The sequence below is a fragment of the Crocodylus siamensis genome, chromosome 6, assembly GCF_052110815.1.
Source record: "Crocodylus siamensis isolate JL-2025a chromosome 6, ASM5211081v1, whole genome shotgun sequence".
Taxonomy (NCBI): Eukaryota; Metazoa; Chordata; order Crocodylia; family Crocodylidae; genus Crocodylus; species Crocodylus siamensis.
This window is the reverse complement of record NC_143400.1, coordinates 75,949,011-75,975,009: the sequence shown is the minus strand read 5'-3', so window position 1 is coordinate 75,975,009 and position 25,999 is coordinate 75,949,011. Positions and strand designations below refer to the sequence as shown.

At 38.7% G+C, this 25,999-nt stretch overlaps 1 protein-coding gene across 5 annotated transcripts in view; it reads right to left on the bottom strand.

Annotated features, from left to right (window-relative positions):
• Nucleotides 1-1,029: 1,029 nt before the first annotated feature.
• Nucleotides 1,030-25,999, bottom strand: part of RSRC1 (arginine and serine rich coiled-coil 1) — a 322,546-nt gene continuing 297,576 nt past the window's right edge. For all 5 annotated transcript variants that reach the window (XM_090053020.1, XM_090053022.1, XM_090053024.1 and 2 more), the window contains 3 exons: nt 6,594-6,700; nt 4,318-4,464; nt 1,030-2,621 (listed from right to left, as the gene is read on the bottom strand). In XM_090053020.1, the coding sequence (XP_089909146.1) occupies nt 2,529-2,621; nt 4,318-4,464; nt 6,594-6,700 (347 nt within the window). In that variant the 3' untranslated portion in view covers nt 1,030-2,528. The remainder of the gene's footprint in view (nt 2,622-4,317; nt 4,465-6,593; nt 6,701-25,999) is intronic.

Here is a 25,999-nt window from a genome sequence, read left to right as displayed (position 1 = left end):
GCAACCTTAGACTAGATTTGCCTCTGACAGCATTGGAGGTTACTGTCAAAGAAACTTTACAAAAAATCATTAGCTTTAAAATGCTCACAATTTGGATTCCTAAGTACAACTGGACACCCACGATAAAAACTCACCTTCCTGCAAGAACCAAGAGGTTGCTGGCTCCTGTGTCAAGTGAGATTCTGGAAGTTTCCAAAGTTACATCAAACTTATGCAGTGTGGATCTGGCTGGTGCCACTAATGTAAGTACCGTAAAAAAACAGCATTCACTGGTGTGTATCACTCTGTCTAGGATGGTACTTTTTTTAAAAGGCAGTGCACACCACAGTTTAGTTGTCTCTGATCCCTTACAGGTGGTGACAAACTGTGCTTGAAGCACCATAATTAGCTTAATTTAGAGGGAAGAGGGCATCACTCTCAATGGAAGGTGACATTCCATTTACATTATTTTATGTTCCGCAGGGTATATATATCTTAACATAAATAATTTTGTACAGTTCTTCTGTTAATTGTTGGTTATTTTATTAAATTTGCAAATGGCACCATAAAAATCAAGGTTTTGAATATCGGTGCTCAGTATTCCTAATGACCTCCGCCACAACTCAGTACGGAGCTCTGGGGCCTTGTCTTCTCTTGCAGGTGAGCTGAAAGCCATTCCCGTCTCATTGTGATACTCTGCTCATTGCTATCTCCCAGAAGGGGCTTTCTGGTGATTTTCTGCTATTGATTGATGAACACCAAACAATGGGCCTTGCCTACAGAGCTAGGAATAATATTCTTTCAACAATGAATAATTTTGAAAAAATTAAAATACCTTGTAAAATTGTAAAATTCAATTGTGAAATGAAAGCTTCCTCATAAATAAAAATCATTACAAATTATAGGACTGTGAAATGTTGGAAATGCAGATATATGGCTTGCAAGTGGCATGGATGTTGAATATTATACAGAAGAGATGAAGAAATAAATTAAAACATAACAGTAAATGAGAAATAAAACAACACAAGTAATAGATCATTTTTTTAAATATTCATTTCAGCTATGATTCTGAAAGTCATGTCAATTTTTTATTCTGGGTGTAGGGGATTTGGTATAGTTAAAAGTAAAAAGCAATTTTAAAATGTCTTAGTGAGACTTTGTTTTAAAAAAGGAACTGCCTTCCAACATATTTTCTTTTTCTCTCCTAAAAGAAGGCCTCCTCTGTGTCCATTAATCTACCCAAAATTTTCATTACCTCTTTTGCACAGGTCTATACCAAAAAGAGAGGCAATGAAGAAAAGTGTCTGTATTTGTCCATGCAAAGATGTAGTTCAGTACAGGTCATTTCCAAGGTCCCCAAGACAATGCTTATTGTTATCTTTCTTAACAAATATATATTTACTACAGACATACTAGGCACCTTAAAAGAACTCTTTTTTTTGCATTTCATTTTGTAGCTGTCCGTGTGGTTTGTTGAAGAATGAATGGAATTTTAGATTTGGTTTTGAAATATACTCATTGGGTTCACCAGAGGGAACAAGGAAAAATAGTAATCTTTTGAGTTACTTCCCCTCACTCTATCAAAACTATAACTTTATCATTTGTTCATGAGCCAAATGCTACCCAGATGTGACAACCCTTCTTTGTTTTAGAGGCCCACATAGCTAACTGGAAACCTTCATTCCAAAACGCTCACTCTAAGTTTGAGAACTGGGCAGGCCATTAGTCTTGTTCGATGTACTTCTGTAGCAGTGCACACAGCAATATATAAATCACTTTCCCTTAATAGGTCAAAGACAAAGCTGACCTCTTCAGAATGCTAATCTCTTGAGTTTGTTTAAAATTCTTTAGGAAATGTATTTCTTCAAAGCTGTTAAATCTGTACAAATTTGGTTTAAAAAAAGTTAGCTACATTATTTATCTCACACACTTACTGGATTGGAGGAGCCTGATAAGATACAGGAGAGGATCTAAATTCAACATTTCTTTCCATCGAAAATCACATCCTGTACTCCTACTCCAGCAGAGGTGGAATATACTAACAAGGAGTCAGGATAAGGCAAATGCAGACAGTAGGATGCACTAATTCAGCCCATCCCTTTAGCAGCCTCTGCTGGCAGGATACTTGTAGAGATCCAGACTTAGAAGCAGGAGGCAAGGCAAGAGTGGCAACATCATTTTCCAATTTTGGTCTGAATTCCTCTTGGGGTACAAGAAGCTTTAATGGCCTAGGGAGGTATAATTTATTCTCCTCTGGTCCAATACAGTAAGTCTGGTCTTTGACAGTCTCACTTTTTCATTCACCTTTAAAGTGTTACCTATATATAAATTGTTCTAAATAATGAATGCAAGTATCTCATCAATGAATAAACAGAAGGTAATATGTGAGAGTAACTGATTTGTTTCTAATTCAAATGAAACATTTCATTTTTTTCTTCTTACAACTCATATTCAGAATTTAACATCTCTTAAAAAGTAAAACTACAGGTGTATGGTAGAAGTTTATTAGCATTCATGGAGAATTCTGTATAACATTTACTGTAAGTTGTTCAAGCCACTGGGCTGCCCATCAACCTTTCTTGCCGAAGAGCAATCAACCTCTGGAACCACTTTTCCTCTGCTTCTGCCTTCTCAATAAATAGCTGTAAGAGGGGAGGGGAGGGGAGGGGAGGGGGGAGAGAGAAAGACACAGCTACTTTTAACCTTCTGTTGTTGATCTGGGTTTGCTAAAACTGCTCAGTATACTGATACAGATACTGCATATTTCACTCATGTCAAAAGAAACATCCTGCCCACTTCCAAAAAAGAAAATTAAATGAAAAATCTATATTAATATAGCGTTAAGATTAAGATTGCAATCAATGAAAAAAAAAATATCAAGAAATTGAAAGTTAAAGTTTCCACAGCAACACATCTCTGTCATGCCGTATGGGCACTATGTCTATAGTAGGTGTATTTAGTACAGTCAAACAAAACTCTAGATGTGTGCAATGTGTCCATCTGAATCATTGCTGTCAAAGTTTTAACTTGGATTTCTTTACCTTTGCATGACAAAAAAGTCAAAACCAATATTGCACTATTACAGTTCTTTGTATTAAATATAATTACATTGTGCTGTGGATACAACTAGAAAACCACAGCTGCATATTGAAATAATGGCAAAAACTTGGAAGGACCCATTAGCAGATGTAAAACACACAAGCAAGGAATTCCACTTGACCACGGCACCTAAAATGCATTAGTCAACTTTCATTTTGATACAGGATGAGGCTTACATGGGATGTGCATTAGTTCAAATGGAATTCCCAGACCCAGAGGTGAGGTCAAGGTAGGCAAGTTGCACCACTATCTAACGCAGGATAAAAAAAACATTCACAATAATCTTGTGCAAATCTGTGTGTGAACACCTTTACTTCAATTTAAAAGCATTCACAAAAGATTTGAATCAATATAAGTACATCTCTTTAAAAGTTTCAACTTACTTTAAACATGTCACAAAAATGTATGTATTTTTTCAGGGACCTCAGCAGGGTGGAACAGGACTAATTTTAGGCTTTGATAAGTGAGGTGTTCTGGATTAGACTAGTTGGTCTACTGTCAAACCACACAAACCTGCAGTTATTTTCCCTGAAGGCTTAAAGAGGAACTTTAGTGTCACTGTTTTAGCTTACTTTGGTGTTTCTTTATGCTAATTCTATGCCACTCTAAACATTTAGGAATTTGGGGACAATTTAAATCTTTCATTAGATGAACAGAAAAAAGTTTATATATTTTAATATATTAACTGGAGATATGATCTACAAGGGAAACCTATTATCCTTAGAAAAGGGGTCAAATAATGGAAAAATCATGAGGACAAAGAAAATATCATACAACAGAGAAAACTTCTTGACTAACTGGGCCATGGTTCTCACTCCAATCTTAACGGTCCCATACAAGTTTTAAATTTCTCACCAAGTTTCTTTTTCTTTAAAAATGGCAGAAATCATAGCAAATTTTGAAGCATTTTTGTTTTACTGTGCAGTATCATTCAATTCAGCCAACACCAGTAACAGCAACAATATTGTACATCTTGGCTAAAAGGTTTTTTAAATTAAAAACTTTAAAAAAATGCAAAATGACCATCACATTCACTATGAAATTTCACTTTTTTTCAGAACTCTAGTGGGCCCATATCTTAGCACTTTTCTTCTGTAGTTTATGGGTTATATGAGCCTTTTCACAGGAATGGCAAACTTGTTAGTAAATGATCTTTGGACTCCAGGTCATGTGACCTTGCCTCTGCCCAATCAACTGTTAGTGTTATTCCAAGGCTGCAGTAAATATCAACTTTCTTACATTTGGATGTGCTAAAGAGTTGTCATCTTGGTACTTGATGGCAGTAGGAATGCTGGTAGTTGCTATTTCTTTTTCAGTATTAGATGCATCAGCAGTTCCCATTCCTAAAGTTGCAGGTTCGTATTTTAATTCAACAGGTTCTGTTGACTAAAAGAAAAAAAAATCACCAGTCTTTTAGAAAAAAAAAATCAGTCTTTTAGAACACTTTGCAGAATTACAATATCATAACTTAGCACTTAGTTCTCTTCACTTGTTCAAAATATATCCATTTAGTAACTGATTCACACAACAATCACGGTCATTCCCAAGGAACCTGGTTTGCCATTATAAAAAAAAAATCACAAATTCTCTGATAAAAAAATTTCAAAATCCAGGTTAAAATTAAATGCCTCCCACAGCCACGCTGGTGTCCCTCACTCCCCACCCCCACAGCCCCCCAGCTACAGCCTCTATCCCCCCAGCCCTGCTGGAGGGGGCCCCCAGCTGCCAGGACTATGGGGTCAGGGACCCAGGTCTGCAGTCCCCTGCCCCCAGTGGAAGGCAGCAGCTGCTACAGCAGGAGCACAAGCTGGCTCCCCCCTGCTGCTGCCTGCTGCAGGCTTGGGCAGGGGCAGCTCCCAATGGCAGCATGCACTCTTGGGGATCAGGGGGGACTTGTGCCCCCCCAGATCTGTGTGGGGGTGGAGGCAGGGTGGATGTGCACTGCTCTCATGCATGCAGAGGAAGTCTGGCCAGGGCAGCATGGAGCTTGCAGTGGCAGGCAGCTTTCGTGCATGGCCCTGCTGTGCCCTGTTGCACCAATCACACACGCTGCACTCTGGAGAGCGGGGAGAGGGCAGTAGGGCGGGGAGCAGTGTTTGCGACCCAGGGTTTGCAGCTTGCCTGCTATTGACCACAGTGCTCGGCCACCTGCAAATCCCCGTCGCTCCTGACCAGCTGCAAACCCCTCCTCCTGGCCAGAATGCCCGGCCCGGGAGTGCCCAAGCTGGCTGGGGGCTGAGGGAGCGGGGAGGTTTGCAGCCAGCCAGGAGTGGCACGGGTTTCCAGCCAGCCAAGCACTCCAGCCAGAAGTGGGGAGGCTGCTAACCCACTTCCAGCCAGAGTGCCTGGCTGGCTGCAAACCTCTCTGCTCCCCCAGGCCCTAGCCAGCTTCCCCCCCAGCCCTGCCCCGCAACCCCCAAGGCCCGCTTACCTCCAGCAAGAAGAGTGAGCTTGAAGCAGCCTCTGGTAAGTGAGTGTGTTGGGCCCTGCCTTCCCCTCCTGGCAGGGTTGAGGGTTTCCCTGCCCCTTTTGCAAACACCTCTTGTAGGCTAGAACTCTGTCAGCCTGCAGAGCTCTTTGCAAAAGGGGGAAATCCATGGGTTACTCTTCTAAAAGGAAAAATCCATGTTTTCTCTCATAAAATTGGGAAATCCGTGGTTTTCTGTTTTCCGTGGGAAAAAGAAAACCAGGATCCCTGGTCATTACCTATATATTTTTGAGAACAGTTAATGGGAATTGCCTGGGCAAGTAATACGAAACAGGAAAGAAGATACTCCCAAATATGCAGGTGAAAGAGTAAAGCTGCAGTTTTGTATTAGATCACATTTGTTCAAAAGCTGTGCAATCTTTTAAAGTAAAGAAATAATAAAATAATTGCGGAAAAGTGAGGATTATAAACATTTCATTGTCGCAATCAAACCATCATTTGTTTATGACCTTTGCTGACAAAGGCAAAAGAGTCCGGCTTCTGAAGAAAGACTCAATGGCAAGGAGTAAGGCCACAACTTTCAGAACTGGATGTATTTAGTTAAGCTCCTAAAGTCACTTTCAGGCCCTGGCTCCCAGGCATGCGGAGCCTTCTGACATCAGGACACTTATTTCAGTGAATAGATATGGTTCTAATATTTAGTTGCTGTCACTCAAGTTTAACGTTATTGGTGCTTGAAGAACTCGCTACCTTTGCCTGAAGATTCCTCTGACCCATGCTTCTACTTTGACTTTTAAATCTCTGGGTTTTGAAATAATGACTTAAAAAAAGGTTCTAAAAAACCCAATTACAAAACCTGGTTTTGACTTTCCTGTCTTTTTGACAATATATTCTACCCAACTCCAAACAGTCACAACTCCTGACGTTGATTTTGACGTTGCATCAACCAGGTAGGTACATTTTTGTCTCAACCCCAATTGTGGGAGTTAAGATTGCTAATGTGAAGTGTGAATCGAAGCTGTTAATGCAGCAGCTTCTATTGGGCACCCATGGGGTTATACACAATGATGGGATATTGCGAACTTACCTTTTTGACTTCTTTACTTGATCTAAATGTCTGTGGAACAAAGGAGTCGCTTTCAATAGCTTCAATTTCTTTTACTCGTTTCACTTGTTCTACTAGGGTGGCTTGGTCTACAAAAGAGGGTATAATGTCAGTATACGTTAGTGTAAGCTTATGATCAATGCTGTGCCCAAGCAATACTCAATGAATATATTTTACTACTTATGAAATATATACCAGAAAAGCCTTCTAATGCATGCTAAAATATTCTGTTATATAGAAACATCCATACTTTATTAAGAACAACAGGAGTAATTAGGCTATTATTGCTTAATGTGTGATGTCATTCATGATGTCGCCATAAAATTTTCTTATAGAAGCCCATACAGGATAACTGCAGATCTGCAGCATGTAGATTTACTGGAAAAAAAACAAGGGATCTTGAATACTCAGGGTGTATACCTCTGAAGTGTTAAAATACTACTATTAATTCTAGCTTGAATTTGACTTTGATGTTAGTACAGTCTTCTGCCTGTCAACCTTCTCCTCCTCCTCCTGTGGAATTATTTAAAGTCATGTATCACCAACATTAATGTCTTTGATTGATATAGCCAAAATACTGAAAGCAAATTAATTATATAATTCCCCTCTATATAAAATTCTCAAATGTTCTGTGTGCTGTTTTGATAATCAGTTGTTTACATCATGTGGCTGTGTTGACAAATAATTTCAGCTTGCTTGTTTAATTGTGAGAGTAAATTTTCCCTGCAATATTGGAAGACTTCAATTCATTGTGAGGCTCTCAAATGATTGCATTTTGTACAAAAAAATGTTACAAAATCGTATCTTCTGTTAGGTACCTGCAAAAAGCACAGCTTCAAATTTTATTTTGAAGAGACTACACCTTATTGTGATGCATCGCGTACTACTGGAGCCCTATAACAAGAAATACACAAAACCTATATGCTCAGCTATCATCAGGCAAATATTTTTTCTATTGACCTTTAGACACAATGCCATTAAGCTGTAACTGGTAAGAATCAGAAAGGAAATACTAAAGCAGGGTTTTACATATTCGAGGTCAAATTCATGCTCTACTTTACCAAAACAGAGATGTCTTAAAACTTCTCATTAAAAAGGGGATTGGAAATTAAAGCTGAGCAACCCTCCAATATCATCTTCTTTATGTTATATTTAAGACTTTTAATACTTTGTTTGAACAAAGTAAAAAAAAAAAGTAAATTTACATATATGGACGTACCAGAAAAAGTCTAATACAAGCCATGACCCAAGTTAGATATGCTTGAGTGGATACCAGCTATTAAAAATAGATAAGAATATAACCTTCCTCCTCACGATACACACTGAAAAACATTTATACTACTTGGAAAATTTTGCTTTCGGTGAAGAAGAGACTGCTTTATTAAATGTTCTGAGATTCCTGTACTGTTTAGATATTTGCTGAAAGTTTCTCAAAATGCATGCAGCATTTCATTCATACATTCAATTCACTTCATGATAGAGATGCAACACCATCCACCAGTCTTTCACAGCCCATAACCAAAATGCCATTAGCTGTAAGGATAGGTCTATGTTGCTACCTGCACCTAGGTCCATTCTTTAGCCCAAACCTACTCACTGTTTACAGTGAAAACCCCTCAGCTCACCCCCACACAGCAGTCCAGCCCATCCCCACCAGTTTCAGGGCCAGAGCTCCAGCTTCAATATAACCCAGCCTTCCTGCACAGTACGGGCGACCCTTGCCATTTGTGGGGGACATGTTCTCGTATCCCCTGCAAATGGCAAAATCCATGAATAAGGCACTGTGCTCATGAACACAATGACCCGGCAGCTAGAGGGGATGGGACAGGGCTCTGGCGGTCACGGCCGGAGCGTGGCAGTGGTGGTGGCGGTGGCGGGAGCCCAGTGGCAGGAAGTGCAGAACTCCCGAGGAGCTCCTGTAAGTGCATAAAGTGCATTTAAAGTGTGGGTTCGGCATTCACAATATTTGAACCCACAAATGCCGAACCTGCGAATAGCAAGCATTTCCTGTACTCTTCCACAGATATAACAAATCTGCCACCAGTCCTTTTGTATCCCGTTTTTGTCTCTACTGCCTGTAATGACAACCAGGCACAGAAGAAAAGACAATTAATGGGGCTGATTCCTAGAAAGGTCCATTTGAGTTTCCTATTCCTATTCTTTTGGGAATCCATTTGTTGAATACTTGTCTGTCCTGTGCTTCTTACATGCTGCCACTGCAAAGTAATACAGACAGGGAAAACTGCTTTGGTGGCTGGGGGCAGTTTAGGACAAGTTATGTCACCTCAAAATAGAGTAGTAGTCAGGTCCTAGAACAGAGTCTTCACTTACTCCAGAAGAATCTGCAGTGATCTGGGTGTGCCTTAAAAGCAGGATTATGATGAAATTCCTTTATTACAAGGAAAATGCAAAAGTGGAATGAGAGGTTTGATGCTCTTCACCACTAGTTCAGAACGTAGTGATCTGCCAAGTCATGGACAGAGATGGCCAGGTATAGTTTGCAGGACAAGAGATAACCAAGGTGGCTCTGCTTGATGCAGTGATAATAAAGACCAGGTATATGCTTGAGAAACAGTGACCCTGAGACAGAAAGGATGCTTTTTGGTGCTTGGAAGAAGGTTTTTTCATAAAAGGTCCTGCTTCTGTGCTAGTCCTTCCAACAGCCTGCATGTGAATTGAAATGTTTTGATTATGATCGTTGACTCTGATATAGATAAAGTTTTGTATTCAATGAACTCCTCCAAATAATATTCCTGAGGTGAGGTACACACTACAAATTCCCTTTGATCCTTTTCATGGCCAGTGAAGATATACATCCTGCTCTACACACAAACTGCTAAATCCAGATATATACAGCAAACGTATCATTGCTTTTTAATTTCCTGGAAAAAATAAAACCACTCCATTCTCTTAGGCAATTCAATGGAAACTAGCCTCAGACAATATTTAAATGATGACTGAATGAAAGTTAAGATGAACAAAAAACATACAGAGTAGCTGTCCAATACCCAGGTACAAGAAGTACAAATTTCATAACTTCATTTTCATCAGCCAAGCATTACAAAAACATTTTTCTAAATAATGACTACTTTGTTTCTTTCCTCACATTAACATCTAAAAGAAGTGTTTGTGCAGGTGCCTCTCTCATTTCTGGTTCTGCCTCACACTCAGTTTACAGCGCTCCTGATCTTTCCTAGCTGGTCCCAGGTACAGCTGCAGTGGCAGTAAAATCTGGGCTCTACCCATGTGGCTAAGGTTATATACTATTTATATGTTAACTGACTTTTTCTCTCCATCAAATTTGCTTTTGAATATTATCTATTATGTTTATTATGGTAATATCCTGTGACCAGTCAAGAAGGGGACTCCAGTTTGCTAGGCACTGTACATACACAGAGAAGAAGTCGACAGCCCTTGCAGTGAAGACCTTTCTGTAATAGACAAGACAGACAGAAGGTAGGGAAAGATGGATCATGAGTGTCTGGCAAGTGTCATACTGGTTCCACAATTTTTTTGTTATGAAATTATTTGTGCTCACAGTTCCATCCGAACAGATAAGGTAAATGGCAAGAGAAGGGAAGGAAGAGAGGCCAATGTACCTGGACATGCCAAATATGCATAAAAGCTATATATTGATCATTTTACTCAGATAAGTGCAGAAAACAATGCATCTGAAAAGCAATTCTGTAACAGCCTCAAGTAATGTACTCATATCTGTTGTCCTAATAATCTAAATCTAATTCAAGTTGAGAATGAGATTTTCACTGTTTCTTTTAATAACTGAAAAATATTGTATAGGCACTAACATCTTAGAAAAGCTAAACTACGCTAATTCTCTTAGTTCATAATTTTAATAAATATGATGATTGGAAACCAAATGAAATAAACATTTGCCTTGCTAAACAAACACTATATAAACCCATAAAACACTCATGTCCCAGAAAGTCTATAGGGCTTATTTTACTACTGTAAGAACAGGGATTAAAGTTTTTAAAAGATGCTAATCTGATCAAAGTAGAGTGCAGAGGCGCACGGTGCCTATAACTCCTATCTTTTTACAGGAGCTTTGAGTTCTTCAGCAGTAGTCCAAAAGTGGATACTGACAGTTGGGAAGGGGCCTGAACAAAGATGCGCTTGCACAGAAGGAAGGCAGAATACACTCTGGTACCACTGTGACAGTGCAGTAGAAAATCAAGAAAAATAGATGATTCAATAGATTTCAGAGAGAATGGAGATGAATGCAGATTTAAAAGTTCAGTTGCTCAATTCCTGTATGATGCATCTACCACAGTATTTAGCCTTTTATGGTATATTACATGAATTAGATACAAACCCATAGTAATGACAAGTTACTAAGAGAAACAAAAGCACTGAATGTTTTTAGAATTACATTAGTGATATTAACTTGGTGAAAATGGACGGGAAGGAAGCATAATCCATTACTGTATGATATTTTTGACAAACACATTATTGGTAGATAAAATGACTTCCATATGTTACTTGTCAGATGTCAGTAGAAAGGATATGCATTTCATAGTAAAATCAAAAATAATGGAGTCAGAAAGCTAAGAGGCTACAGACAAAAAAAAATCAATACTAACTCATTGCACAGCAAGTCCTTTTACTGTGGACCTACTGAAAAATACAAAACTAAATATTGTATTGGTGATTGTTGATGGCATTTTTTATAAATAGGCTAGCTCTTATTTCTATGATAAGAATTGCAATTAAACTCATTTTACAAACAATTATCCTTTTAGTTTATTATCAAAGGAGAGAAAAAGACAAATACACAGAATAATACTTAATAAAACTGTACGATACAATTGGGAAGTCTTTCATGTGATGATCTTGTTTTAGTCCATCTGCTCAAATCATCAGAGTATCAACACAATTATTGTAGCAATGCTGCACTAAAAACAGCAGGTGGCATTATCCTACAAGTTAAGGGTATTCAAGCCCCAAGCCCTCACACCACCTAAAAGCAAGACAACAGAAGAAACAATTATCCTGGTCTGTCCCCCACCCCCTGAAATCCCAACAATTCCAGCACCTGATTATCCCTCTTTGTTTCACATTTTCCTCCTCCTGAATTCCACCTGGAATTTTAAAAGCCGTAAAACCCAATTCTTCAAAATTATTAACATTTTGTAAACCATCCACAAATCTGCCTTAAGCACCTCATTTTATTGCAAATAGTTTTCCTTGGGTAACAGTAATACTGCTGCACCCTTCACTAAAATAAACTATAAAAATAAATTGATCTTTACGTGGTGCTAACCAAATGTAAATGGCTATTCTTAAAGGGTTTCTGATGAAAGAATAATACAATGTAAGTATATTCCTAGACAGTGTTTCATGTTTAACTGCCTGGATACTATGGTAGGGCCTACTGTCACATGTTTTTAATTAACTTATTAAAAATCCATTCTATAAAAGTTTTATAGAAAAACACTTTTTTCTGATCCTTTGTTTATAAGTTATTTTCAGCTAAAAAGAACTAAATGATTATACAATGAAACAGCTCAAATCCAAACTTCTGTCAAATAGATTAAATGAACCAACTGAAAACAGAGAAAAATACCCCTTGCTTTTAGTTACAGTAAGCTTAAGGTTTACTTGTAACACTGCAGAATTTTCAGAGAGAAACATGATATTCACATTTACAGTGTCTTTTAAATACCACACATCTTTAGTAAATCAATGCAAAGGTTCCTCAAAGGACAAAACAAGAATTGTATGAAAAAAAGACAACAACAGGCTTCTGGAACAAACCAATATATGCCAAGTAATGTGAACTTTTGTCTAAATTAGAGAGGAAAGGCAAAGCTGCATGACTTAGACATTTGTGACATTAACAGTTATTAACAGACATTAACAAATTAAAATACTGTAAACTAAATTAGACAAAAAGGTAGTAGTGTAAGGAAAATTTCTGCACTGGCAATAGGATTGTGGAGAATAGCCTATCTTTACCACCTCTAAGGCGAGGTTCAAAAAGCCCAAGGCAGAATCAGTCTGAATTACTTGGTTTTGTGGAAGTGGTATAGTTCTGATCACAACACACATTCATTCTTGGGGGGGGGGGGGAAAACGTATGTGTGCAAATTTTAGACTGGTTCTGCCATTTTAAAACCAGTCTGAGAGACAAATTTTTGTTCTGTCACTGGTTTTATGCGCCAAACTTCTGTTCTGTTATGGGTATAGACTGGTTTCCAATCACTTATACCAGTAAAAGTATAATGTCTGTACCTGTCCTAAATGTTATGCATATCACCTTCCACATTCTTAGGTGGCACGCTGAGGAAGCACATGCTTCCCCCATGACGATAACACCAGCCAGAGGCTCACCACACATTTCCTGTGAAGGAGAACTTCTGCAAAGGCCTCCACACTACGGGTGAAATGTACCTCAAAAGCAAAAGGGTGTCCTGTGCTAAAGGTCTGTTCCCACTGATTGCCAGTGAAGAGTAATCCACCAAGCCACGTAATAACTACAATTTTAACATTTTCTTAATAAAGTTTTAAATCCATCTTTGCCAATGCCAGCCATGATTCACATAAAAGCCAGATGATTATGTACAAATTTTATTGTAGTTCAGTTCTGCATCTCTTCTCTGACACTTCAGCTAGGGAGGTAACAGTGGTGTAATCTGTAGAATGGGCTCTTGTCACGGGAATGAGTCCAACTAATTCAATGAAAAGAAACTGGCTCAGTCTAAGCCAAGATTTTTTTTTAAACTGTTTAGCTAAATGTTAAAGTGTCAGTAATATTAAGAAATAATGACTTTCTACAGAAGTTCAGAACAGCTGTCTTGATTGTACAGGTGTGTTTATTCTGGTGCAAAGTTTGTATGTTATAAACTCTGAGTTGCTGTGGTCTGTTTGGGTATATTTCTGGGCTTTCTCAGGGTAACATTCTGTGCTAAATTACATCCGAAATATCTCCACCAACATTTATCGAATAATATGTTAGCTTCAGTAAAGGCAGAATCTGGAACCAAGATTTTAAATGCCGATTTTCTTTATTATGCCATTTTGATGGCTACAGTACAAGAAGGGATACATTTAATATGCTGAAAATCATGGAAAAAGCTGTTAGATGTTTATAAAATTTCCTGAAGCTCTTGGCCCACTTATGTTGCCATTACTACAAAAATACTCTCATGTTATTTTCTTTTTGTGATTTTGCAGGTCTAAAAAGTAGTTAATTTTCTAAATTGACAGAAACAAACAAAAGCCCACTCCAAAATGAGCAACCATGGCTTGAGGCTATATATTTCATTTTTAAACCAAAGCAGCATTTTACTGCCAACTTGTATTTTTCAACTTTAACTACACTGATTCAAACAACATCACTATAATTTAATTTTCATTTTGTTTTTAAGCAAATCTGGATACTTATTTTCTCCCCCAAGGAAGCATCAATGCATCAAGGAGAAAAAAAGAAAGCAATTCATAAAGAAACAACATCATAGGAATCTCAAAGGATCTAAGTTTTGAAATCAACTGCTATATAAATCAAGAACCTTTGAGTTTCTCTTGCAGCTAAATGTTTATATTGGCATTGAATTGTTATTTTTAAATCTACCCAGTTTTCTGTGTATTTTTAAAAACATATATATTTTTAATAAACAAAGAAGAAGTCACTATCAGCTAATAAAGTGTTAGGAAACAACACTAATGTGTTTAAAGCTGCTGGATGTTTGCCTTGTTTAATAGACAGAGTAAAAGAAACCAGTTTTAGTTGCTCCAGATTAAAAAGACAGAATACAGACTCCACTACTGCTGTTAGCTGTCTATTTTAATTTTGGAATTCTTATTGACTCTAATTAAAATTCTATAGATGGAAGAGCTGTATGTTTCTAAGGAACTAGCCAGTGAATGCTGTCTGCCAGCCATCTCCAAACACCCCATAACCACACACAACCAGCCTGTCAGGAGAGCTAATGCAGACATTGCAGGGCACACCACATTTGTCACCGTGGCTAATATCAGAGATACGCAGCTCTTTTTTCTCAGCACACAAAAGCAAGATATGTAATTCAATGCTCAATTTACCCTTGTCTCGTAGGAGATTTTTCCCCACTAATTGATAGAAATTAAGCCATTAATCAAGCCACTAGCCATCATTCAAACCAGGGAAGATGAATACAAACTTTCATCATAACCACCTTCCCCATTTTAGTGTTCATTAGCATTAATTTTTAATGCAATTATGCTATTCTTTTACGCTGAGCTCATAAATTACTGCTCTTTTGTTGCTGGTTGGCCTTGTAAAATCCAAGGTAATGCTTTGTGCTCTGATCTTAAAGGCAATTACTGGGTTCTTCTATCTTTTATATATCTCTATATCCCCAATAACCTTTATAGAATATGTACACATTTGTGAGTATATATATTTATTATAATAATTTGTATATATTAAATGTATACACAATTCTGTTTTACACACATGCACATAGATAAAAGAATTCCCACGTACAGCCACACATAATAGGGATATAAACACTGTATCAGGATAATGGAACCTAATAAAAGCTTTTAAAAGGAGAACAAAGCATTCTTATGTATATATAATATATAAACATGCAAAGAGAGGTATGAAATGCACAATGGTGAATAGAGGAGGAACACTTGAAGAATTTGGGAAGTACCTATCAACAGATACATACTGGATTGGATAGCTGAAATTCTGCAGGGATCTGTAACTTTGGATCCTGAGTTTTCATTTCTGCTTTAAAAAGTCCTGTTTACATTAGAAAATCAGCTACTGCACATATACAGTGATTTCTTTCCTATGTGTAGTAACATCAAAAGATTATTTATGAGATATTGTGCTTAATATGCGCATATTAACAGTTCCACAGTACTGAGCACTGACACGTGGAACCATTAGGATGCTTGGTGTCAATGAATTGTAGCTGTCATACTTTTATTATAGTCCATGCAGCGGTACCTCAGTAACACATCAAGAAAAGCACGCAGGGCCTAAATACACTCTGAGCCACTCTCAAAGCATTAACTATTATGTAAGATAGGTAAAAGAAAAAACAAATTTGCAGTAACAAGAGAGTTGGACTTTTCCTACTGTTTTAAATAGATCAGGTCAGCTCTATTGCTGGTGTGTGGAGCTGTGCTGAGTTACACCACCTGAGGATCTGCACCGGAGTCAATAAAATACACATTTAAATCACATTTAACGTTGATTTTAGTTAGCCCAACCAAGAAAGTTCTCAGCTAAGGCAGACACTCCTCCCACAGATTGTCTGGTTTCTCAAGTAAATACTCACTCTAGCATGTGGCAAGAACATACAAAATATTGGCACAACCCTTGTGAGATCAGCCAAAAAAAAGGCTCCACACAACTGACTGTGGTTTAAGAAAATGGATGCGATTTTTGTTCAACTTGTTTTATTAAACTTTAACCAAAGAACAGTTTTCTGAACTTCCCAATTCGTCCACCGTATTTCAACGCTTTCCCAAATCAGGCCTTAAAGAAACATGATTTTAGTCATAAGACTGGCCGCTACCAATATCTTCTAACTTACTCCTTCCACATATAAAAGAATAGGGTGTCATGAGGGATGTCTCCAGTCTGTTTTAGCATTAAAGATTCCTACAAAACCGAAGAGGTAATAAAGAAGTACCAGTGGCAATATTGTTATAACGGAGTTTCCTTAGAAAATAAAACATACAACCTAATAAACTACCTATCCTTCATGTGACATTTCATTCACATTTATATTTTCTTGCACAGACCCTACAAAGATGAACAAATGCATGATGTGGAAATGCAAGTCATGTGGTAAGTTGCAGAGTCATTTGAAGAAATAAATACATTTCGTAACTCTAAAGTATCCCATCTTGGCCTAAGGAATCAAAGCTCGTTGAAGAGGTGATATCTTTTATTAGACCAACTAGGTATTTGCCAACTATGAATCCATCCACTATGGGGCTTGTAACATCTTAAATTCTAGGTGACTTCTAAACTTTGTAAAACAAAGCAAATAAATCCACAAATGGGATTCCTTCTTTCTGCCTCTGACCATGAACTAGGATGATGGGTCTAAATTATACATGTCCTTTGGTCTAAACACTCCTTGTTTCTTTGTCTATTATATGACATATGCATACTATACCACAGTAGCTAGAACAACTTTCTTTTAACCAAACGTGTTTTGATGCCTTGTGATTTTACCACAATCAATCATCCTAAAACCATGGAATGGCAACCTTTATACCAGATGCTGCCAGGGATTTTTTATAATATATTATAGGCAACCTGAAAGTTAAGGTTGCCCCAAACTTCAAATTATAAAACTTTGTTTTTAATTTTTTAATTTTCTGTCCTCCAAACTAGGTATCTCAGCTGAACACCTGCCTCATAACTGATTTTTTTTTTTTTTTGGGGGGGGGTGGGGGAGGGTGGGGGGTGTCAGGAAATGACTTGAAATTTGCAAGAGGGACCTTTCTGGGGGGAGGGAGGCATCTTTTGTGTTTTCCACAAAAATCTAGCCAGATCTATTCAACTTAAAAGCTTTTGAAGAAGCATATAGTTTGCACATGCCTGGTTGAAACTTACTAGATTTTAGATACTGACATTTCTTCACTAGCATGCTCGACATTCCCACAAGTCATGCGACTGCACCTGCCACACTTACAAAGCAAAGGAGTACCGTATTTTCCTCACATAGAAACCACTGCTTTTCCCCCCAAACCAGCTGGTGAAATATGGAGGTGCATACTGTATGTGAGAAATGCAGCTCCCCAGGGGTCTGGAAATGTGGAGGGAGGGGAGCAGTGTCAGTGCTAATCACCACTGCTCTAGGATCCATGAAAGTGCTGCCACTGCTCCCCTGCTCCCAAATATCTGGACCCATGGGAAACTCTATCAGCTGAACGACCCAACCCTGTGCACCAGATAGAGCTGGCACATGTGTTAGACTTGGGGCCACATACCACGCTGAGAAAAAGTGCTTGATCCATCAGAAGTCAGGGCTGGTTTGTAGGCTGGTTTGTCTGCTGCTTTCTCTCCAGCTGTGGGGGAAGACAGGCAGTGGTGGCCACAGTTCAACTCCAGGCACCAGCCCTGTCAACCATCCCTTTCTGCTGGCACAAAGATGGGCCAGGCCTGGCAACAGACCAACCCCATGCGCCTGTCTGATCCAGCATGCTGGGTCAGCTAGAGTCTATGTGCTGGATGAGAAGCATGGCCTGCGACCTGGTGTAACCAGTGGGCTGGCATGTGGGTTCAGTCCACTGCCAGACCTGGTCTATCCCTGCACTGGCAGAAGAGGTTCTCAGGGATGAAGCCAGGAGCTGAGATGTGGCCACTGCTGCTTCCCTCCCCCTGTCCTGTACCCCCACCAGTCAGAGAAAGCGACAGACAGAGCAGCTTGCTGCCCCAGACTGCAGGTGTATGCATCTGTTGCTGGTCATCCCGTGGCTGGGGAGACAGGCAAGCTGGCTTCAGGAACGGTTTCCCCTTCCAGTTGTGCTCCTGTGCAAAGCCAGATGCTGTCAGGAAAGTTTCAGAGGAGGTTCCCCTCCCCCTTTCCTTTAAGCTACTGCTACTCAGTTACTTACCTAAGACATTTTTTCTTTCATGCTCCTTTTCAAAAACAAGGTGCATATTATTCAGGTGTGTATTATATGCAAGACAATATGGTATTCCCCAACTCAAGGTTACAGGCAACAAACCAGACTTTCCATCCACTGCTGCTGCAGTTCATGCCCTTGTTATGGAACTAGGCACCCATATCTGTCCTTCACTTTCAGTATCTCCTGTGCTAGTGCCAGATAGGAGAGAGGATAAAACCATAACATCTGACACAGGGAAAAAAAAAATCAGACAACACAGACAGGGCAAGGAATCTAAAGGGACTGTAGCAATGGGGGAAAGAAAATTATATGCGAGTATTGTGACAATGACTGTGGCATATTGGGCAAGAAATCTGCACTGAGAGCTTGTGGAGCAAATAGGGATGGGATTAGGAGCCAACTCCCTGCCTGTAAGGAAAGGTAATGAGATTGAATGAGGAATTGGGAGATGAGGGAAAGACACAGTTGAGGAGGAATCTGGGTGAATAGGAAAGAGAAAGGAGCTGGGATATAAGAAGAAGATTGGGACAATGAATTGCAGGAGGAGATACCAGAAAAAGACTGATACTGGAAGATCCCAGAGAGGGATAATGGGATGATGAACTGGTAGAGAGCAGGGAAAGACAGACTGGATGAGAATTAGGAGGAAAAACTATTTGGCACCAGTTGGACAAGGAGACTGGAATTACAAGCGACAAGTCTGAAGAGCAAGGGCTGGGACTGGGTAGGTCAAAATAATGTGACTAGGTCAAGGAGCTTGGGATGGGAAAGAGAAAGGATGATGACAGCTGGAACAGATGGGAATGGGTTCAGCTTAGGGGAAATAGAGCCTGTGCCCACACTAGAGCACTGTTCTCCAGGTGCCACTTGTGGAATGTCCTCAATTCACTTTAAGAGAGAGAAACCAAACCAAGTACAAGGAAATTATACACCAAATATAACATTAAAAGAATATTATTATTATTACAAAGCACTCACTCAGAAATAATGTAATGCCAGAGCTGAGTTTGCCTCTTCAGCTCACTTAGCAGGTCAGATACCATATTTCCAAAGAATGCCTGTCCTAGTGCATAAGCTGAGGATTCTGGTCTGGCTTCTGCCACATTTCTATCTTTTCAAGCTCTCTAGCATGCATTTATCTGAGACCATCTATTCATTCATGAGAATGGGCTTTTCCATAGAAGGAACCATTCTCTCCCAGCATTTTATGGGTTTTCCTTTAAGATTAAGAGATAATCATAGGAAGTAAAGAAGACCACATAATGGTGACTCAGGACAGAAGTAGGATCTACTCACTTCCCATGTGCTTTTCATTAGTGCTACATATATACAAGCTGGTGGTACACAGAAGGCAACTGGAAAATTGAGATGAGTATGAGAGAAATCTCTTCTAAGATCTGGAATGCTCCCCCCAACTCCCTAATTCCCAATTATTATTGGAGGCAACAATTATAATTAATTTCTTCTCCTCAGTTATGGAGGGGACTATCATCTTGGCATATTTTCTCCACCCCCAAAATACAGGGCCCTTCAAGGCCCCTCTCCAGATGTGAAAAGGCTTTTCATTCATGTAAGGTTTGAAGATTAAAGCCTTTAGAGTATCCATCAGCTTTCTGTTTTATTTGGCATCAGTACATTAGGTGAAATAGTGTCCAAGAAAACCACGACTAAGTAGCTGACTCTATTATTACAAAAATTTCTTAATGAACCCAACTCTTCAAGGGAAGGACATGTGGTCAGACATTGCAGCAACAGTATTCAGTCTTAAACTGGTTCCTCCCAGGCATTTTTACCAAAACCATATGGGAGTGGCCAACATAGTTTTACAAAATTCTTGGTCTCTCCATCTTAACACAGGAATACAGGTCAGATCTATCAGTGTTACAAAATCTATCTTACTAGAAGACTAGACTAAGCAGTCTGCTATTCCTTTCCACAGCTCTTAATGTTTTCAGAATGTCTCTGTAAAAATATATGTTTTGTTACTGTTGCATCTCCTTACCTACAGGACAGAAATAGGAAAAGGGTTTTTCAGAGATGCATTTAGAACTGTTCAATCCTCAAGAGGAGACATCCAATTCATGTGGATATTTTCCCATTAGAATTTTTACCTTTTTATGTATATTAAGATACTTTTGTTTCCAACAAAGAAAGAATTGAAAATTGAGTGGCAAAAATAAGCAGTTCCACTGAAATCAGGGAGACCTCTCACATGCCTGAGTAGCAAATTTAATTCAAAGATGTCAGATTGATATGAAACAATAGGTCAATACTGCACAAAGTTTGCATGGATAGTAGGCCCTAAACCAGGGGTGGGTAAGATGTGGCTCGGGGGCCGTATGCCCCCCCCAGCCATTCAATCCAGCCTGCAGGGCCCCTAAAAAATTTAGAAAATTAATATTTATCTGCCCCTGGCTGCCTGTCACACAGCCCTCCATGGCCTGCCCAAACTCAGTAAGTGGCCCTCCACACAAAATAATTGCCCGCCCCTGCCCTAAACACAGTCTCTTGTAGCAACTGTTATCCAGATTCATAAGTCTCACTTTGTAAAACTCTAAAAATACAGATTTAAGAACTGCAATGTCTGTTTTCCTGTATTCCATATCAAACAATTCCAGAATCTGTTAGTTCACTGAATTCATACTGACTGTACAGAGTATTAATGCTTTGAGCAACACTGACAGGTCAAAATATATATTTAAAAGTAGACTGCAAAGCAGAAGGAATAAAACCATCCTTTTATGGATATACTAACAGCCGCAAAGCTTCTTTCCTGCCCTTTTAACATTTGAAATATCAATAAATATCAGACCCACACAGTATTTTCTTTACTGAAGGAATTTGACAAAGACTTTGGAGGATCAGGATAGATGACAGGGCACAACCCCACAGTAATAACTGAAAGTATAAGGACATGGAAAACAAACTAAAAACAAAGCTGACTATTTTTATGCATGCTTAAGACAGACAAAAATACAAAATGAAAGAAATGTTTAAGCTGAAAGGACATGTGCTGCTACTAACATTTAAGGATAATAATATTACTGACTTACAATCTTTGAAAAAAAAATCTTATCCTCCCTCTCTGGCAAGTTCATGTGTTTCTTGTGTTTCTAATGGAAACTAACATAACTGGTTTTAAATCCTCTAGGTATAAAATTGTTGACTGCTGCTACAGAGCCAGCACAGGCATCTTTCATGTGCTTGGATGAGCCCTACAAAAAACCGGCTGTTATTTAAAAAAAATCCAAGTAACAAACTTTATTTTAATTCTTTCAGGATATTCATTATAAAACTGAACAATTTCATGTTCTGATTATTTATAGAATATTATTTTTATACTGACCAAGAAACATGCTGGGCTTTTGGACAAAGGAAAAGGCACTGTGTATATTTATCTGAGACTCAAACCCCAGAAACATAAATGTATTTTATTGCCTTTTCCGGTTTTTTTCCAACAAGAAAACAAAAAAAATCTCTATTTAAACACTGAATTAAGCACTAAAACCCAAGACAATGGCCTTCTGCGAACATTAAAGTTTACATATTCTATCATGTACAGGAGTCACTGATACTGGGAGAAAACTATCATCTAACAGGCTTGCATGTGTTCAAGGCTTTTACATACACAGGCTAAGTATGAGAGTTCAGCGTGTGGGGGAGCGCCTTGCTGTACCCTCCTAGAAAGATCGGGGTTTCTTGCACTGCTTCATGTGAAAAGTAATTTGCTACTAATTGTATCAGTGACAAGTACTTCCCTTGCTGTGGCATCTCAGTTGTAATGGCTGTTTGAGGGGTGTGGGGGGACACGACACTGCCTGTTCCCCTTTCCTGCTGGTCCCATGGAAATTACTCTTCAGCTTTCAGAGATGTGTGAGGTGGATAGCTCTCACTCCCTTGAATAAGCATGTAAGCTATGATCTTACCCTAAGACAGCATACTATAACAGCGTGAGTTAAACACGGACTGTCAAACCTAATCTTATAAGTTGCCACCTTCCCTTAGCTCGCATCTCTCTCTTAATGAAAACAATTTCTCCCACATCTCTGATTTAATATCTGCATATGACAATAGAGCCAAAAAGCAGGTCTTATTTGGTCTTTTAAAATTGCTGTGGGTGTTACACTCAACTATAAATATGCTGAAACATTATGGAACTGTTTCTGGGCAGTGATCAGGTAATAGTTTTTGACTGAATTGATTATTCACTGACAGTACTCAACTCAGCCTTGCAAATGCATCAACTGTGTAATGAGGAGCTATTAAGTCTATTGATTTTCTGATTTCAATTGATAGCTAACAGACCAAAGCTACACATCAATATTTGTGTAACTAATACCCAAGAGCTAACAATTTTGACAAATGAAAACCTCAATAGACCAAACAGTGCAAATTAATGGAAATTTAAAGACCAAACCTCAGAATTTAAATGAAATAACAAATGAATGAATGAATGAACGAACAAGTAGACTAAGCTCTATTATGTCAGTGGATCCCACTGATTTGCATTAGGGAAGGAAACAAATATAAAACCTTAGTCTGTAAGGCTGTTTTTCTGGCACTAACAACTGGAGCACTCTGCAAGTTAGGCTCAGGGCCTGCAGTTGTGAAATCTTGTTTTTTTAAAAAAAATAAATAAATTTAGGGAGCAAAATCAGAGGCAAAAGAGGTGAACCTTGCAATGGTCTAAGCACTGTGTCAATATCAAACTGTAAGCTTCTTTTTAAACCAATTATTGCCAATTCACAGTTAATACTTCACCTCCAAGAGTTGCTTTTAGGTATACAATCTCAAAAGATAAAACAAAAAGGTAATAGAAAAGACCAGCAGCTAGCTTAGAAATTTTTTTTTCTCTTTCATTGCAAAAAAATGAGCACATGCACATATGTCGAGAAGGAGATGAAGACTGTATTGGTACACGAGGTTGGGAGAATATCATGTTCAAAACTAGGCCAAGAGGTGCTGCCTCCTGCTTTCATAGTGACTTTCTAGCTGTAGGCATTTGCTTCCATTGTTTCTGTTTCAGGTTTAATTTCATTTGCTATTGTCAGGAAGCTGTTCTTCAGCTCTGCACTCACATGAACATGCACACGCACACGTGCACTCATCACTGTCAAACAAGGGATATATAATGATGGGCTGAGGAAAAAGTTTTTTGATGGATCGCTAACTAATATAGGGGGTCCCTCTCTGTTCATATTATTAACCTTCCTCCCCTCTTTTAGTTTCAGGCACTTCCTGCATCATTAACTCCTTTGTTACTTTCCCTCTCCTTACCCTCCTCTGCCTAATCTCTCCTCTATTTTTAAATCAATTTAAAAATAGAGGAGATATTAGTATTCATTACAGTTCCCATCCACACACAATTTAAAACCAGATTCACAAAGATACTTAGATATGTACTACCTTCAAGAATACACATCTAAGTTATTTAAAACAGTGGGAGCCAACCTTGTTGGCATCCTTGCCTCAAATTAATGCCACACCCTCCCCAAGTGCCACTTCAGTCCCCTTTAGCTGCCCTATCTGCTACTCTTTCTGCTTTGCTGTGCCTTGCTGATTTTGCTACTTTGCTTTCTGCTTCCCACCCTATCTGCCACTGTGCTTCCTTCTCCCTTCCCAGTTCGCTGTGTACCACACACAGACTGCCCATGCCACCTGTGGTACCCATGCCACAGGTTGGCCACAAAATGTCACACGTCACTGTGACCCTCCCTCTGCCAAAGACTGTTAACACGGTGGAGGCTATTCCATAGCCACATGAAGGTGCTCGTTCAGTTGGACTGAGATGGCTGCCGGAGTCCAAAATGAGATGCAGCTGCCTTTTTTTGCAGAGGTTTCTTTGCATTGTTCTGGGGCCCCAGTGATACAGGTAACAAGCTGTGGGTTGAACTGGATCTCCTAACTCCTAGATGACCAGCCCCTTTTCTGATACTATTTCTACTTTCTAACTCTCTTGTGTATTTCAGCCTCACATTTTATCTTCATCCTGTCTCTCCTCCTTGTACTGCATTTGTATCATTGCATAATAATGACCTTCAACAAGCAAAATGAACCTGACTCAATCCACCTGAGTTTGTTTCTTCTCCAGCACGTGGTAAAAACTGTCCATTTTGTATAGTAGGAAAACAGTTGTGATATTGAGAGAAAGCATGCCAGCTTGAGGTTGAGGAGTGACAAGAGGGCAAGAATGGGTCTGGGAGCCTGGTCCTGTTATTCTGCTTTTCAAGTTAGAACGCTGCACTTACTACCCATTTTGACAGAAGAGTCTGCTCTCTTTTTTCATGAGGCATTTCATGTGGTGACAGATGTTTCCCCCGCGAACAGATGAAATTCTTTTTCTTTTCAAGTGTGCACCTACGTATTTCTGTGAATGATTGAAGTCAGGTGCCTAATTTATATGATTACTTTACAAGCCCAAGTGCCTTAAATAACACTATTCTCCTAACTTGTTATTTAGCAAAAATAAATAATACTGCACACAAAAAGCACAGAAGCAGCTCTAAAATCAGCTATCTAACTGTTTGGGAAAATTATCCATAATTTTAAACTGTTTAAGGCACCACAATCTGCCCTACTAGAGAAACCAAATGTTTTCATCTGTATTTTATTTTTAAAATAGAAGTAGTTGAAAGATGTATTCCTTTTGTCTTCCAGGACTGGATTCCAATGTTGCACACTGTGCTCTCTGTAAATCTTTTCAAACGACTGCAGTGCATTAGAAAGGAGACTTCACCTTTTAATCTAAAAATAATATTTATTCAAAAGACATTAGAAAAACTGTCATATGTTAATACAAAATGCACTGCATTGTAATACTCATCTACTATAGTAGGCACCTTTGAAAAGTTTCCTTTGACTTTTTTTTGTTTTGTTTTGTTTTTTACAGTTAAGTAAGGGATTAACAGTACCAGCTGTATACACTTCCTGTGTTGCAAATATCTATCTGCTCATGGCTGTAAAGTAAAAAAGCAGTAAAAAGAAGATTTTAAGGCTGTCCAATGTATTTATTAAATTAGTTACTAAATATAATCCCTAAAAAGGGAATTTTCAAAAACTTTTTTTTTCTTTTGGTGTTAGGGTACTTGTAATTGTTTCAATATCCCTATAAACTATAACCAGACATGGGTATGCATTTATGTAAACTGCTTGCTACTGACAATTCTCAGAAGGAAACCCATCTGATGGCACGCAGAAGGTATGATAATCAAGGCATGCTTCTCTGTTGTTGAATACAAAAGCCAAGCATGAGACTTTCCAAGTAGATGTAGCACAAGTACCAGTCTTAAAAGTGCATTTTTCTAAGATGTGCTCATTGCAGCTTCCCTTTGACCATCATCGGGTTTTGTGGATTTTTTTTATTCCACAGTTTTACACCTAGTTCATAGAATACTTTTGAACCTATATCCAAATTTAAGAAGTATATACAGATGCCAATAAAGAAAATTAAGTCACTTGGATCAAATAAAATGGCCTCTTTTCAGCTGTCTATACATCCTCATAACATACTGGAAAAGAATGCTTATTTCAAGCAGCATCACTATGCTCGCTTTAGCACAACTATATTTTGTGCAGTGTAGACATGACCAATATTTGGGCAAGAGTGTGTATATGTAAACATGCACAATTAAGTGTGCTTCATGAAGTCTTACATTTTTAGAATTGCAATGCAATGATATGAAAATTAATCAGCTTCCAGGATTTTCTCTAGAGATTATGGTGCTATTTAAAATCCTATCATCTCAGGAATTATGAATTTAAAAAATAACTTGCCCAAGGTAATG